We start from the raw sequence: 16,924 nt of genomic DNA, 5'->3' as shown, positions 1-16,924 counted from the left end.
ACAATTAAAACTTTATACAAGTAGAAAAAAATGTTTAAAAATGGTCATTGGCATCATTAATTAAGAACAATATTCTAGAATAGGTTTTATATGAGTCTATGATTTTATATGAGAGTCTATGAAGCTTCAAAAACTGTAAACAAATTTAAACGATTATTATTTCACCCCGAGGGAGAGGATCCATAATTTCATTAGATTCCCAATAATTCTAAGATCCTTAAAAAAAAAAAAAAGTTAAGAATCAAAGCTCCTGAAAAATCCTGATCTTTCCTATCTACTATATAAATGGAGTTGTTCACTGCTTTTAATAAAATGTGGATTCAGACTCCACTTTTTAAATGGGTCGTATTGATCTCGCCTCTACAATGGTTACTTCTGAGAAAGAATTTTATCAGAACTTATATTTGAGTTTTAAATCTTTGACTTTTCATTCAATTCATATATTCTAAAAGAATATAAGTTTTTATTTTGATGATCTAAGGATTTGCAGCAGCTAGGTTCATACTTTCAACTGTCTACTTTTAGTCTCCATGCCCTGTTCTTGATCCCTAAATTAGACTAGGAATTAAGGTACATATTACTTCTTTCCTAGGCCTGAAAAAGAGAAGATGTACCACCTTTGGAGAATATTTGCTATATAATCCTTTTTAAAAAAATCTCATTATTATTATTATTTTTTTACATTAAACAAGTTCAGTCTCAAACCTTTTAGCTTAAGTGTTTTAGAATTGGCATCATTTTGAATTTATAATGTTTTGATCAAAGTGTGTACTCTACTTAAAATGTATTTCTTTAAATATTTTCTTTCTTATTACATTGTAACTTGAGAGAAGATTCCATTACTTGTTGACCATTGTATTATAATATTCAGCACAAGCGAATTTAGCACATTTAGGAGAGAAAGCATCAGTTTTATTTACATATCTCCAACACATAAATGCATTTGAAATAATTGTTTTACAGTAATAAGAAAAGAGTGTTTTTGTACATCAGTTAGAAATGAACAAACTCAAGGACTCATTTATATTTATTTTGCCCCATTTTGTAACTTTTTATGTGAGTTACAAACTCAAATTTACTAGTCATTCATTGTGTCCTAGATATTGTTCTGAACATTGAGGATTTATCAGTAAAACATAATAGAGAAATTCCTTGTTCTTATGAAGCTACTTTATGGTGAAATGAAACTATAAATCTGAATATTCACTTTATATTTTCTGTACTTTATATGTTGGCATTTTAAAAACACTTAATGCACAGAACAAAACAGATCCAAAAGCTTGAACCAGCCAAGGAACAAACTGACAATTCTATGCTTATGTGGAAAATGAGGCAGATAACAAGGGCAAATCAGATTAAAGAGAGTTTTAAAAAATATACAAAATAAAGGTATAGCTTGAGTCAGTTCAAATTTAGCTATATCTCCCTTGGCACTTTATTATTTCTGTTTATACCTCTTCATGAACCACTGCAAGATTCTAAACCATCAAACATTAATTAATATATATTTCCTCATAAAAGCAAGGAAAAAGTACTGTTAGGAAACATTTTCAAAGAAAAAAAGACCAAAACAATGAAGTTTCATTTGTTTGTTTACTATTCAATTAACCGAAAAAGTCCTATTAAATTAAAATGCCACATGTCAGTTAATTGGAATTTGACTGAGTATCTTGTAAAGAGAATCTGTAAAGAAGAAATGGCATGACACCACAAACTTGCTGTAAAACTTCTTGCTTTATTGTGATCCTTAGACATGGTTAAAGGGTGTTGCTTATTAGAATTACCAGAGAGCTATATTATGTCAAATGTTTTTATGTTTAGAATCCTAAAATATTAACAGCTTTATACTGAAATTCTAGAAAATACAACATTATAAATCATAAAGAAAATAAGAGTCTTGAAATAGGCTGTTATAAAATTCTGTTTGTAGGTAAAACTATAGCTAGCAAGCCCTAATTCTAAAAAAGAAAAAGTGAACACTAAATCATACTTAAACCAAGCAAGTTGCAGAAAATTTTTGTATGGATTACAGTGCTGTGTATTTTTTTGGTAGGAAAAGATAGCTTGAGGAGAGGATATGCATTAGAGCTTCTCTGAGAAAGAAAATAACCTAAAAATAAAATGTCTGAAAAATTGCTAAGCCTGCAGAATGCTTGACCTCTGAAACTGATAAGAAAGAACTCCATGATTGGAAACACTATGCCAAAGATTAAACCCTGAACTTTTGAGAAATTCCATAACTCTGTGTCTCAGACCCTGGAGCATAAAGCATTTTGTTTGCATGTAGAAGTAGTCAGCCTTCTGGCAAGTCCCAAACAGAAGGGTGCCATCTTTAAAAGATAATAGATTTCATTCTAACAAAATTGACAGTGTGGAGATTACTTTGACCTTGCCAGAGGGAAAGCAGCAGTACTCAATATGAAGGTAAATTACAAAGACATTAGTGTGGGTAGGTGCTGAGAAAGACGGTAAACACAAATAAAACTGAATTGGGGCAAAAAATTAAGAAAATTGTAAAAGAGTTATCTGTAGTTGCCTGTATAACTGCCTCACAAGAAACTGCACTCAGGACAAATTGTTAGTATCAGAATTCCATGGAACCTAACTGAATATTTAATTCATAAATTTGGTTTAAAGAGAATCTTAATCTGAATGCTTTATGATTAGATGCATGAAATAAATATGTATTTTCCAAATGGAATTTAAAGTTTAGTATATTAATGCAAGGAGAATTTTTTTTTTTTTTTACTCACTGAGTGTTTGAGATATACAAATGTCAGATAATATCATTATCTTATAGATTAGTGATGAATGCAGACACCCAAATAGAATATTTAAGTAAAATATGGTAAGAGAAATAATAAAGATAGGCAGAAGTTGCTATGGCTACCAGAGTAGTTTGGAGAGAGTTTCAACAGATCCCAGCTGGAAATTTTCAGGAAAACTTCCTGGAACCAAAATGAATCTTTAAACATAAGAGTTATATAAATGTAAAAGGGAAAAAAAACATTTCAGGGAAAGCATAGGCAAAAGCATGGAAGTACCAGGAACTATAAGCAATTGATGGTATTCACATGTAAGCTGTGTGTTTAGAGTGGCGATTGAATCAATTTGAAAGGTTTCAGGGGTCAGGTTATGAAATCTGTTCTAGAATTAGATCATTATCTTTTAGACAATGTGAAACAACTGCAGAATTTTATGCATGGGCGTAGTGTGATTAGATGTTTTTACTAAGGGAGGGATGAATTGGAGGAAACTAGAGGCATGGGAAACAAAAAGACATTGCAATAATTCTGGAGATATAAAAGTTAGATCTAGAAATATGATAGTAGGTGAAGAAAAAAAGAGATGGGTGAAAATATCTACGAGGACCTGTAAGATAGCTTGTTGATGGATTGAATACAAGTATGCAGTGAAGAAAAAGGAAGAATCTTTCACCACTAGCACTAGCTTGAAAATATGGATGAAAAGGAGAAGAAAAATTAAGTTGAGGTTTGGATATATTGGACAATCTGTGTTTGATGTACTATAGGCTACATGGCAGAGATAACTAGTAAGCATTTGGGCATATGGTTTAGAATTAAGCAGAGAAATCTGATGGAGAGAATAGGAAAAAGAAGTCATCAGTGTATAAATGGAAGATAAAGTAAGAAAAATAGATATGGTCAACAAGGAAGAATGTAATAGAATGGAAATTAGAGACAACTAGGTAAGTAACTCAGGAGGATACCAGAAATGTAAAATGAAGTGCAAAGAATAAGTGCTTGGCAATAAAAATTTGAACAAAGATATTAAAAGAAAATTAGAAATGGAGTTCCAAAAACAAAGAGAGCGAATTTAAGGTGAAAATCAACAATTAAGAATGACTAGATATGAAGAGAAAGATAAAGGCAGAAAAGTCTCTATTAGTCAATACAAGTCACTTCAGGGTGAGGTTAGATGCCTTTGTATTGAGAGCAAGAAGGCTGAGGGAGATAACAATGGCTGGAGAGAAAATGAAAGTTGAAAAAGACCAGATACAAACATCTAGATCCCTAAGCAACAAAAAGATTATTGTCTCTAAATATAATTTTACAAAAAATAAGTTTTCTCAGGATGAATACTTTGGTGCTTTTTTTTTGAAGTATAATATAAGAAACTATTTGTCCAGTAGTGACCTGCTTTGCTAATCATATTGGTCAGCCTATAGGTAAATACAGCACATAGATGAAGAAACAATGAGATTAGACCTCCTTTTCAAAAGACTTAGTTGTAAAATAAAAAATATGAAATAGAGACCTTTATTTAAAACATTATTGCAAGTTGGGGGCAAGGGACAAGGACAACTATGATAGGGAGAACAATGTGACCTTAAGATCTACAAGCATCTCTTAAGTGAAATAAGTTAGTCAGAGAAAGACAAATACCATGTGATTTCACTTGTATGTGAAATCCAAAGAACAAAATAAACAAAATAGAAACAGACTCATAGATACAGAGAACAAATAGATGGTTGCCAGATGAAAGGGAAGTTGGGGGCTGGGTGAAAAAGGTGAAGGGATTAAGAAGTACAAATTGGTAGTTACCAAATAATCATGGGCATATGAAGTACAGCATAGGGAATATAGTCAATAATATAATAACCATGAATAGTGCCAGGTAGATACTAAGACCAATCAGAGGGGCCACTTCATAAATTATATAAATGTCTAACCACTATGCTATACACCTGAAACTAATATAAAATAATATTGAATGACAACTGTAACTGAAAGAAAAAAAAAAAGATCTATAAGCATCTTGAGAGTTAGGCAAAAGGGATTTTTCTTTTATAGAGATGAGTACAGAAGGCTAGAAAGAACCAGGTATTGGATGTGGTTCCATACTGTAGTGGTTATCACATCTGCTTTCCACACAGAAGGTCCTGGGTTCATGCCCCAGTGAAGCCATGGTCCATGGTCTACAGCCATACCACCTTGAATAAGCCAGATGTCTGATCTCAGAAGCTAAGCAGGGTTGGGCCTGATTAGTACTTGGCTGGGAGACCACCTAGGAAGGCCAGGTGCTGTAGGCATAAATAATAATAATAAAGAAAGAAAAAGAAAAAAAAAATTAAAAAGAACCAGGTGTCAGGAAACGGGAGGAAAGGGTAGCGAGATGGGTAGTAGATCAGAGAATGTTGTACTCTGAGTCCAGCCTATCCTAAGAAGGGGTTGTATGGTGGCTCAATGTCAAGGGCAGGCCAAGGGTCAGGGGCATAGAGGAAGGAAAAAAGTTTAACCAAAGTTTAACGAGCCTTTTATTCTGATTATTCAGTGAGAACAAGCAATTCAGTTAACAATTTGAGTCAAATGGAATTTACAGGGTCTGTGTTTGGTCTTGTCATGAGAAAATGAGATGGGTTTCTTTAAGGGATCTTATCTAAGAAATGATAAGACATAGTGAGAGGGTTGGTTCTTCACAGTCAGCTCATTTAACCAAACACAAAATCGTGAGGGGATATCTTAATCATCAGGTAAAATTCAACATTTTTAGATGAAAAAAAAAGTGAAAAGAAATAGGTCATAGAGAACTTAGTTTTATTTTTAAGATGGAAGAGACTTGAGCATGTTTGTGGACAAAAGGAAAGAAGCCAGAAAGAGTAAAGGGTATAAATGAATAAAAGCTCTGAAGACAGGGATTATGTGCCCAGGTTGAGGGTGTTATCCTGCTTAACAGGAGGACTCTATCCTCTGATTGTAGAGAGAAGGCAATGAAGTTTGAAAAGGAAGGGCTTCGGAAAGTTGAGATATTTTATGTCTGTTGGGTCTTTTAATAAGGTACCACAAAAATGCACAGGCCATAGATAAGCAGTAGTGAATAAATTAAGTCTGAGCCAATAAATATTCTCCATAGAGTAGGAGCTGAGGTCATCTACTGTGATGAAGGTACTGAGGCAAGAGTAGCAGAGAGGCATGGGGAAATGTAGTAGTGGACATCCGTAATTTAGACGGCAAAAATCACCAAATTGTAATGATGATTTTGAATATCTAGAATCTAGACTCGGGCAAAGAACAGAGATCTGAAATGGTTCCAGAACCAAAATTCTCCTTCCCAAACCAGTTTTATGCTGTCAAAGGAATTCAGTGTGCCTTATAGCTGAATGTTAAAATTAATCTGAGAAAACTATAATTTTAAAGAAGAATGCTGTTGTGCTGATTATGTGTAAGAGATATAATGTGATCATGAGAATCTCAGTGTCTCTCACTCCTCTTCTCCCACTCCTTCTCCCCTTCCCTCTCTCTCATGTTTATAATCCCACTGTCCCACTTCACCACACCAGGACTTCCACATCTTTATTTTTCTATTTTTCTGAAGCTGCCAACTCTGCGTAATATTTGTGTGTATGATGATAAACTGTGTTTAACAGACTTCAACAATAATCCCCTAAAGAATCTATTCTCTGAATTTCACTAACAATTTTTTGAGCCTTTCCATTGAAGTGTTACAGAAACCTTTATTTAGAGCTGCAATAATAACTGTAGTAACCGTCCATTTTTATTAACAAGTTAGGCAACTAGAATTTAGAAATATCTTAACACTCAATATAAGGGTATTTTATTATGAAGTGCTGTAGGTTCTCAGATAATTATCCATTCTCACTCATTAACTATATCACAGGCTCTTTATAAAATACATTAAAAAAATACCAGGGAAGATGTAAAAATTAGCCAACTATCTCATATCCTATTATTGCAGTTATTATTAGAGGTTTTGTTTTGCTTTGTTTTGTATCTAACTTTTCTAGTATCCTTCAGATTTTTTTTTTATCAGTAACCATGGAGAAACCATCTTTACCCCTCTTCTCAATGCTTTTCTTGTGCATGAAAAAAAAAAAAAAGTAGTAATAGAAAGAGTGATAAGTATATATGTAATTTTTTCTTGTCCTTTGAAGCCAGTAAGGGATCTAAATTCAGTATATCCACATATGTATGTATTTAATATTTTAATGGTCTTTCTTGAAAGATGATGCTGTATTCAGGCATTTAGTTCTATAAAAAGTCAGGTCTGTACAAAACCTCCTAAACCTGTTTAGAAAACTGTTCTCACAAATATTGATAGCTAATAACTTTTATTAATCACTTAAGGCTTTTGTTGTTTGTTTGCTTATTTAAAGCACCCTGTGGAGGCAATTTAACAGGATCATCAGGCTTTATTCTTTCGCCAAACTTCCCTCATCCATATCCCCACAGCAGGGACTGCGATTGGACCATCACTGTCAACACAGACTATGTTATCTCCTTGGCATTTATCAGGTGAGTACCTATACATTTCCACATTTAAAAAATCTTTTTGTCATTGCTTTAGCATTTGCTTAGGCAAATTCTTATTTGTATATGTGACATTTTTTATTATTGTTTACTAATTCCAATACTGATACTTCGCAATCAACAGTTTACAAATCTTTGTGTAATAGCAGAGATGCCAATGTGGTTCTGAAAGCTAGTGGGCGATCATCTTCACCAGATTCCAGTGTAGAGGAAACATGTTAAAGGTCGAGTGGTTTATCGATTCTCATGAAATGTGATCTCTTTATAACCTTTCCTCCCTCTTGTATTACCATCACTGGTTCAGAAAATTCAGTTTTTCCTTAACTTCAGGATTAAAAGGTCAATAATTCAAGAATTTTTTTCTCCCATGTGTACACCATATTTTCTAAGCATCTGAACATCCATATGTGCAGCACTATATAGTCTTCTTACCACTCTCACTGGTGGTCTTATTAAATCAAGCTGACAAAGAGGAATTTGTTGGATCATTTCCAGATTTCTTAGCAAAACTTGTTCCATGATAGAACTTTACATGGGAATGTTTTAAAATTTACATTTGTTGTTTAGCCCTGCAATTAGTAGCAAGTTAGCTTAGAACTGAAGAATACGGCTGCTTGTGTGGGAAAGAAAGTAGCTGAGTTTGAGCCCTAGCTCTGCCACTGTCATCTGTGTTACCTTGGGTAAGCTATTTATCTGAATAAGCCTCTGTTTTCTCACATAAAGCTAATAGCTATTATCACAAACCTGGACCTAACTCTTCCCCTTGAGGTTTCAATGAGAGTGTTGGACATCAGCAAATCAATGAGTTCCTAAGTAGACATGTTACTAATCTTCAGTGTCTAAGACCGATGTATGTGGTCTCTAGTAACACAATCCCTCCTCCTGCTAGTGTGTTAAAGCGGCTTGGTATTTATATAAAATGTGGAGCTTAAAAATGCATTTTTTTCTAACATATTGAAGCTAGGTTTGAAAATTTAACTTTGGGTGGTGAACACACAATGCAATATATATATGACGTATTATTAGATCATACACTTGAAACTATATGATTTTATTAACCAATGTCACCTGATTATTTTAATAAAAAATAAAAAAATTAAAGAAAAGATAGTTTGAACTCATGAAAATTTAAAACTGTAAATATATAGAATTTTTGTTTCTATAATTTATAGTGATATAGTGATAATTGGTAATAAAAAGCAACAGTGATGATGTTAGTTATATGCCGAAACCCAGTTATGACACAGCTCCCCGAGATAAGTATAATTATTACTCCCATTTTACAATTGAGAAAATGTCAGTACTGACATTAGAAATGATAAAATGTATGATTCAGGACTTAGTTTACTTATAAAATTGTTCTAGTTAGTAAATGAGTGGTAGAAGGCTGTATTAATGAAGTACATAACCTAAATTTGACTTCCAGCTATGTCATTTGATAGACGACCTTAAGGAGGCCACTGACATTCCAGGGCCTCAGTTTACCCGTTGGGAAAATAGAAATAGTAAACCCTCCCTTATACCACAGGATTATTGACAAGACCACGTTAATATTTATGAAAGTGCTTGTAAAATAAAATATACTCTTAGAATGTACTATCTTTTCAGTTTTTCAGGATAGTAATCCTTATAGCTAAGATTATAAGATTTTCTAGACAAAAAGGCTTTTTTTTGTTTTATCATCATTTCAAAGAAGTTACAAATCAATATTTTGACTTTTTTTTTATTGAACCCCAAACTAGAATTAAAAAGAAATGTACTGCAATTCATTGTTAAGTAGGCATTTGGCCTTCCAAGGATAATACATACACTGTCACATCATTTACAAAACACTTATTTCTAGTGATTCTTCCAACACTGGGATAGATAAAGAAGTTCTAATTCTTGTGAAATCTTAATGTTGAAAGAGATGAAGTTCAGAAAGCTTGTGTTTTAGTCCAAGACAAGGATAGAAAGTTATAAAATAAGGCCTTAGCCTCTAATCTCCTCTACATTATAGCAAAACTTACCGAAATTTAGACCTCGTATCCACTGAAAGGTTTTAAGAACAATTAATTGAATTAGATTTGTGAAACTACTGAATAAATTAAAACAAAGTATAACAATGTGGTGGTCCTGCAGTTTTGTCATGTTACAGGGTACCCTTATACATGGAAAAGTTGGGAATCTCTGAATTATCCCAGTCTTTCTTCATCACAATTTATGTACACGTAAGCTAACTGGATTCCTCTCTTTCACACATGCATACACAAAGGATTAGAATGGTGGAAACTTAACCTCTATAAATCCAGTAGATTTGGAAATAATATCTCCTACCTAAGAAGTTTCTTATTCAGATGCAATGAAAATAAAACTTCACACAATAGTTTCTCTGCTAATGGATGTTCAACAACTGCAAGCTTTACTGATTTTATCACAAACTTGTTGACTTTTCTTAATGACCCAGTTGAGTTCATCCTTTTCTTTGCCACAGTATGAATTAGGTAATAGAAAGACAAATGATTGCATATCTTCTGCCTTCTAAATATGTGAGTTCTATAATCATTATGAGACAATTCTCATACTTTTGAAAGTTGTTAAGGCAAGTTTATTATGTAAATTTAGCAATGTTAAAATATTGATTTGAATATTTTACATGCTAAAATGTTCTTATTCCCACATTATTTAATTTTGACAAATAGTGTATTGATTTGATTTCTCCTACATTAAGTTCTAAAAGAAGAAAATATATTTACTTTCAGAGAAAAGAATACGTAATGCAGTATGCAGTATTTCATTTGAGTAATTTAAATGCAAATTTTGTGTTTCAAACTTTTGTTTGAATCTGATATGTGGAGTTGAATTTTAAAATAGCAAATCTGCTCATTAATTTTGAAGTTCAGGGCAAATAGTACCATTGACAAAGAAAAAAGAGATTGTGTTTCTGATGCAAAGTATTTTAATGAAAAAAATTGAAAAATAGATGCTGTCCTCTACATTTTACTGGCATAAAGTAATTACCTAAGGATATATAGTTTAACAATGGCAGAAGCAGAGCTTGAACCTACATCTCTGACTACAACTCCTATACTCTTTTGTTAACTAAACTATTTGCCTTACAATCATTTGTATTCTCTGTATAGAAACATGCCAACTTAGAAATATTTGAAAATATCAAGATGTCTTTTTTCTTTTCCACCACTGATTTGATATTCATATTCACCATTTTCAGAATAACTTATTTTGACGAGGTCAGTTGTAATTTTTAAAGAAATTTACTGAATTAATATATGATTATATGATTTAAACTTACTACCTTACCAATAACCGTTCTACTTCTCTCTCTTCCTTCTTTCTCTGTCTCTGTTTCTTTTTTTTTTTTTTAGTTTTAGCATAGAACCAAACTATGACTTCCTCTATATATATGATGGACCAGACAGTAATAGCCCACTAATTGGAAGTTTTCAAGACAGCAAGTTACCAGAGAGAATAGAAAGCAGCTCAAATTCTATGCATTTGGCTTTTCGGAGTGATGGATCTGTTAGTTACACTGGATTTCATTTAGAATATAAAGGTAAATGAGAACATTTTATTTTAACATCATGATTTAAATTGTATTTTATACAGGAGGGAAATTTTGCATTGGCCATTGTCAGTGGTTATATGTGCAATTCTTAGCGCAGGCTACCTACAATTCATCTCATAAAAGAGCTCTCACTGTAGAATTTTCCCATCAGTGAGAAGGAAATTAATATTTCCCTAATTACTACCAAAGGAAATGTATCAGCAAACAAATTAGCAATTTAGTATACTCTGAGAGTTGGCTGAAACCACAAAATATTTTTTTAAAAAAACCTTTTCTTTGGAAGCTGAAGATTCACTTAAATATCTTCTAATCAGAGACTATCAGTGATAAAGAGAACAAAATACAGTGATAATCATGTTTCAGGAAATTTCTAAAGATATTTGAATGTGTCGATATTCAGAATTAAAATGCAGTGATTATTATAGCATTTTAGAATATTTCTGCAAGTATTTAAATGAATAAATATTATAATGCCTATGGATGTTTCTAAATATATTTTTCGTAAGTTTTATGCTCACTGACTATAAGAACAAATTAGATCTTAGTTGTTCATAGTTAATTTTTTTTTTTTTATCAATGATTGAGGTCCTAAAGGACATGCTGATAATTCATCTCAAGTTATCGAGTTCTAAAAATACATTTTTTTGCATTTGTCATGGGAACAAGGGTTTGTTTCTTTAAGGCTATCACAAGAAGTCAGGGTAAATTCCACAACTTCACATCGCATGGGTTAAGGAAGGCTTTTTTAGGGAAAGGAAAAACTCACAAGTCGGCAAGATGTAGATGCTTGAAGTCGTCCAATATCTCTATCATTCCTTGGAAATGCATGCAAGGGCCAAGATACCCACTAGACGTGAGCAGGGTGTGGATTTCATCCCAATGAGAGATTGAGCCCTCAATGGGACTCTCATCTGACAGAGGAAAGTAAGAAATGGCCTTTCGGTAGGAGAATATACAAGCTGCTTGGTACCAGACAGTGAGGATTTAGAGTGCCAGCTATTTATTGGGACTGTCTGCAAATGCTAGCTGCTCCTAAACCAGGGGACCCTGGGGAAGCTTAAACCTTATGATCGTGGGCTAGGAAGTGTTGGTCTTATGGAGAGTTGAAGTTGAGCACTCTGTCAATCTCTTCAATTGCAAGAGGCTCCCCACACCATATTCCAGGACCCAGCTAGCTGGCAATCCAGGCAAATTATAATGAGCACTCAAGGCCCTTTTCAGACAGCCTACTTTTTTCATGACAGTATCTTCCTAATTCTGTGTTGATTATCTTTTCTGTGTATGTATACTTGTATAAAATTTTATATTTTCTATCATATGTACATCCTTTATACTATTTTCATAATTTAAAAAATTTTCATCATGTATATATCCTTATGAAAATTTCCTTTTACATTGTTTTTGAGATTCATCAATGATAGATACATGTATGTTTAGTTCATTAATTTTTTATGATATTCTATCATATGACTGTAATATAGTTAATATATAAATTATTCTGATAGATACTTGTTTTTTTCAGTTTTTCACTACCAGAAATGAATTATGATTATTTTAACATTCTTTTTCATGCCTTCTTGAATATATTCATGAGTCTCTCTAAGATATTTATATACCTAGGAATGGGATTATTGGGTCAAAGGTTATGAACCTCTGGAATGTAACTCCATATTGCCAAATTACTCCCAGAAGAAGTTTCTCAATTTATGTTCTCAATATCTGATAAAACATTTCAGAAACTCCACATTTTTAATTGAGATACAATTGACATATAACATAGTTTTAGATGTACAACATGATGATTTGATATATGTATATATTACAAAATGATTACCACGATAATTTAGGCCGCACCCATCACCACGCATAGTCACAGTTCTTTATTTTTTATGATGAGAACTTTTAAGATCTGTTCTCTTAGCAACTTTCAAATATGCAATACAGTATTAACTACAGTCACTATGCTGTACATTATAACCTCAGAACTTATTTATCTTATAACTAGAAGTTTGTACCCTTTGATTACCTTTACCTATTTTCACTTACCCTTGACCCCAGCCTCTGGCACCCACCAATCTGTTCTCTGTATCTACGAGTTTGGTTTGTTTGTTTGTTTGTTTGTTTGTTTGTTTAGATTGCACATATAGGTGAGATCACACAGTATTTGTCTTTCCTGTCTGACTTATTCCACTTAACATAATGCCCTGGAGATCCATCTGTGTTTTCACAAATGGTAGGATTTCCTTCCTTTTTTATGGCTGAATAATAGTTCATTGTGTGTGCACACACACGCACATACACACACAAACATGCCCTCAGTTTCTTTATTCATTCAGCTGTCAATGGACACTTAGGTAGTTTCCATATCTTTGTTATTGTAAATAATGCTGCAGTTAAAATGGAGGTGCAGGTATCTTTTCAAGATGGTAATTTTGAGAAATGACGTTTTTGAAAATCCCAGTGTTTTTTTTTACACTCAAAAGTTGTCAGTCTCATGGGTGTTAAATGTTATGTCATTGTCATTTTTACTGCCTTTTCCTTAATTACTATTAAGTTGAGTTTCATTTCCTCTTTTGCATACTGAAGTTTTCTTTTTGGAAATTGCATATTCCCATTGTACATTTTTTAAATCAGTCGTCTGTTTCTTTTTTTATTAGTAGGAAATATTTTTAGTATTGTGAATATTATTTCTTTATCTATTATCTCTGTTGCAGTAAAAATTTTCCCACCATCTTTGGCAAGTTATTTTACTTTATTTCTGGTTTCTTTTGCTGTACAAAAATTTAAAAATCAATATCAATAGTTAATCTTGTCTGTTTTTCATGGTCTGCTTTTTAGACCTTGATTTAAAAATACTTTCTTATTATTAGGTCATAAAAGCATTTTTCTAAAGTAAAGTTTTAAAGCTTTGTTTTTCATCTTTAATATCTTTCATGTATGTGAACTTTATTTTTACGTAAGCTAGGAATCTAATTTTATTGTTTCCATGTGGATAATCAGTTGCCCTAAAACCATTTATTGAAAGATATTTCTGCTGCTGTCAAATATCAAGATTTTATATGTCTACTTCAGAATTCTGTATTGTGTTTTCCTTGCCTATTTTTCTATCTCCAGGCCAATACTTCTCTGAACTTAACTATTGTAACTTTAAAATAAGTCGCAATATGAAGTAGGCAGAGTGCACCACCTTATTCTTCTTCAAAATTGTCTTGTTGTCTGTTAACCTTTTGAACTTTTATTTTGATTTTTGAATTAAGCTTCTTTTTACCTGTTGAATTTGATTAGTACTAGATTGAATTTACAAGTTATTTGGAAGTAAATTGAAGTATGTATATTTAATCTTCCTATCTATTACGGCACACCTCTCAATTTAATTGTAGCTTTCAGTAATGGTTTATAATTTTCTTCATAAAAATTTTCTCATCTAAATCTTAAATGTCTTGTAGTTGCTATTGCAATTAAGTGATATTTTTATTATTAGGTTTCACTGGCTTTCGCTAATAGTCAGGCCACAATGGAGCTTTATAATTATCTAATATCTACTAAATTCACGTAACTCATTAGTTAACAATAATTTTTTTGTAAAGTTTTTGGATTTTCTATACAAACAGTGACAGTTCTGTTTTTTCCAGTCTGTGCATACTTTCCACCCTGCCCTTGGCTTAATGCTCTGAGTAGAAACTTCAGTACCATGTCAGATTGAAACTGAGCCATTATTCTTGTGTCATTGCTGATTTTAAAGAGACTACATCTAAATGTTTTACCTTTAAGTATGATGTTTGCTGTTAGTTGAGGGCAATGTTATAAGGGCTAATTTTTTTTTAACTCATTATTTTTAGAGATATTTTAAAGTTATTTACATAAAACTGTCATTCGCCTCTATTAGTGAAGAAGTTTTAGCAAATAAGTTGAAGTAATTTGCCCAAAGTCATAGGGCAGAGCCAAAATTTGATTCAGGGTAAGCTCCAGAATCCCTACTCTTATTCAAAATGTTATATTACCTAGAGATATTCTTTAGCAATTATAGGAAGTTCCTTTCTATTCCTGGTTTACTAAAAATTGTTTAATGATGAATAGGATTGAATTTTATCAACTACTTTTACATTAGCTATTGAAAATACGTGATTTTCCTTTGTGAGGCTCTTAATGTTATGCTATAATATAGTTTTTCTAACATTAGAACATCTTTATGTTTGTGAGATAAAACCACTTTGTTCATTATTTGTTTTCAATATACTTTGTTGATTTCAGTACACTAAATATTGAATTTCTATAATTATGGTATATAATGTCACAGGTGTATTACCTTCTATTAAAAATGTGAATTATCATTGATCTATTACCATGAGATTACTTTATAATTTTCTTTTCTTATATTGTCCTTGTCCAGTTTTGACCATGAATATACAACTGCCTAACTTTAGGAACATTCTCATTTTTCTAGTATCTAGAATAGTTCGTATAAGATAAAAATCATCTGTTTCTTAAATGTTAACTAGAACTATGTAAAACTATGGATTTGGTGATTTGAGGTAGTTGAATTTTAGTGGTAATAAATCTATTCATGTTTTCTACCTCATCTTAGATTTTTGAAAATCTTTTTCTAAGAATTAGTTATTTTCATTGAAGTTTTCAAATATATTGACATAAAATGTTCACAGCATTCTTTTTATTTGTTGCTATATATTAATATTGTCTAGTATTTTTGTTAATATTGCTTTTAACTATATTATTCATCCCCTTCTATTTTCTCTAGATTTGCTTTTATTTTTTTCTAATTTATTGAAATAAATACTTAGCTTATTAATTTTCAGATTTTTTTCTCTTCTAATATGAGCTTTTATGGCTATAAATTTTTCTCTAAGTACCACTTTAGCTGCTTTGCAAAAGATTTAATATGTGGATATTTTAATCATTCAATTCTAAATTTCTTCTAATTGTACTGCATTATTGATTTTTTTGTCTTAAGTTACTTAGAGATAATTTCAATGAATTTTAATCTGCATTTAATCATAATTTCTAACTTTCTTGCACTATAGTCAGATATCAGATATATATATGATTCAAATATGTTTTATGACCTCTTACATGGTCAATTTTTATACATATCTCCTGGAGAAAGGAGATATGTATAAAAGGAGATATGTATTTAATTGATGATCTCAGGTTTTTAGATATACCCATTAAATTAAACTGTCTATATTCCTCAAATATTTATCATTTTAAAAATCTACTTGGTCTATCAATTATAGAAAAACTTGAGAAAATCTATTACAATTTTTAAAAATTCATTTTTTCTTAAATTTTGTATTATTTCTTGTTTTATATGTTATGAGAAGCTATTTCCAGGTATATATAAATTCTATTGTTTGGATTTTATTTCAGTGCTTTGAATTTATATTTATTTACTCTTCAGATATTTTTCTTTCTATTCCTTTTGCTTTTTTTGTACTACTGGTTTGAAATTATTCTCCTTTGGTCAAATATTCACAAAATTACCTGATATTTTCTTGTTTATTTGCTTGTTTATTTACTATAAGCACCCTGGTTTACTTCACTAACTCCCTACACATAACTAAAATGCAAACTTCTTAAGAGCAAGAACTCTGTTTATTCACCACTGTACAATGAGTGCCTTAGAAATTGTTTGATAATTATTTAACGAATTACTTTTGAGGAGCTTAAAGAGGTGTTTTCTCTTTCAACCAAGTCGTAATTAGAATCGCAAAATAATAACATTATTGAAATGTTATAAACCTTAGAGATACATTTCTGTCCTGCATTTATAAGTGAGAACTTGGCTCTTTAGGAACTTCTTAAGTGTACAAGTTGACAGGCTTGTAAATTAGATCTGTGAGAAGGAAAGGGAAGGGAAAGGAAGGGAGAGGAGGGAGGGGTGGAGAGGGGAGGGGAGGGAAAGAGAGAGGGAGACTAGAAAGGGAAGGAAGGGGAGAGAAGGGAGGGGAGGAGAGAGGAGGGGAAAAGAGAAGAAAGGAAAGGCAGGATGGGAGGTAGGGGTAGAGATAGAGGGAGGAAGGAAAGAAAAAAGAAAGAAAGGAAGAAAGGAAGG

General features: G+C 32.0%; 1 protein-coding gene and 1 pseudogene across 1 annotated transcript in view; both read left to right on the top strand.

Annotated features, from left to right (window-relative positions):
* CSMD3 (CUB and Sushi multiple domains 3) overlaps positions 1 to 16,924 on the top strand; it is a 1,080,109-nt gene that overhangs the window by 824,084 nt on the left and 239,101 nt on the right. The window contains 2 exon segments of the mRNA XM_011360386.2: positions 7,136 to 7,274; positions 10,655 to 10,842. Of these exon segments, the coding sequence (XP_011358688.1) occupies positions 7,136 to 7,274; positions 10,655 to 10,842 (327 nt within the window).
* Positions 4,938 to 5,053, top strand: LOC111739825 (annotated as a pseudogene).

Source organism: Pteropus vampyrus, unplaced genomic scaffold, assembly GCF_000151845.1.
Source record: "Pteropus vampyrus isolate Shadow unplaced genomic scaffold, Pvam_2.0 Scaffold54, whole genome shotgun sequence".
In the NCBI taxonomy this organism is placed as follows: Eukaryota; Metazoa; Chordata; class Mammalia; order Chiroptera; family Pteropodidae; genus Pteropus; species Pteropus vampyrus.
This window is presented reverse-complemented; position numbering and strand designations above follow the sequence as displayed.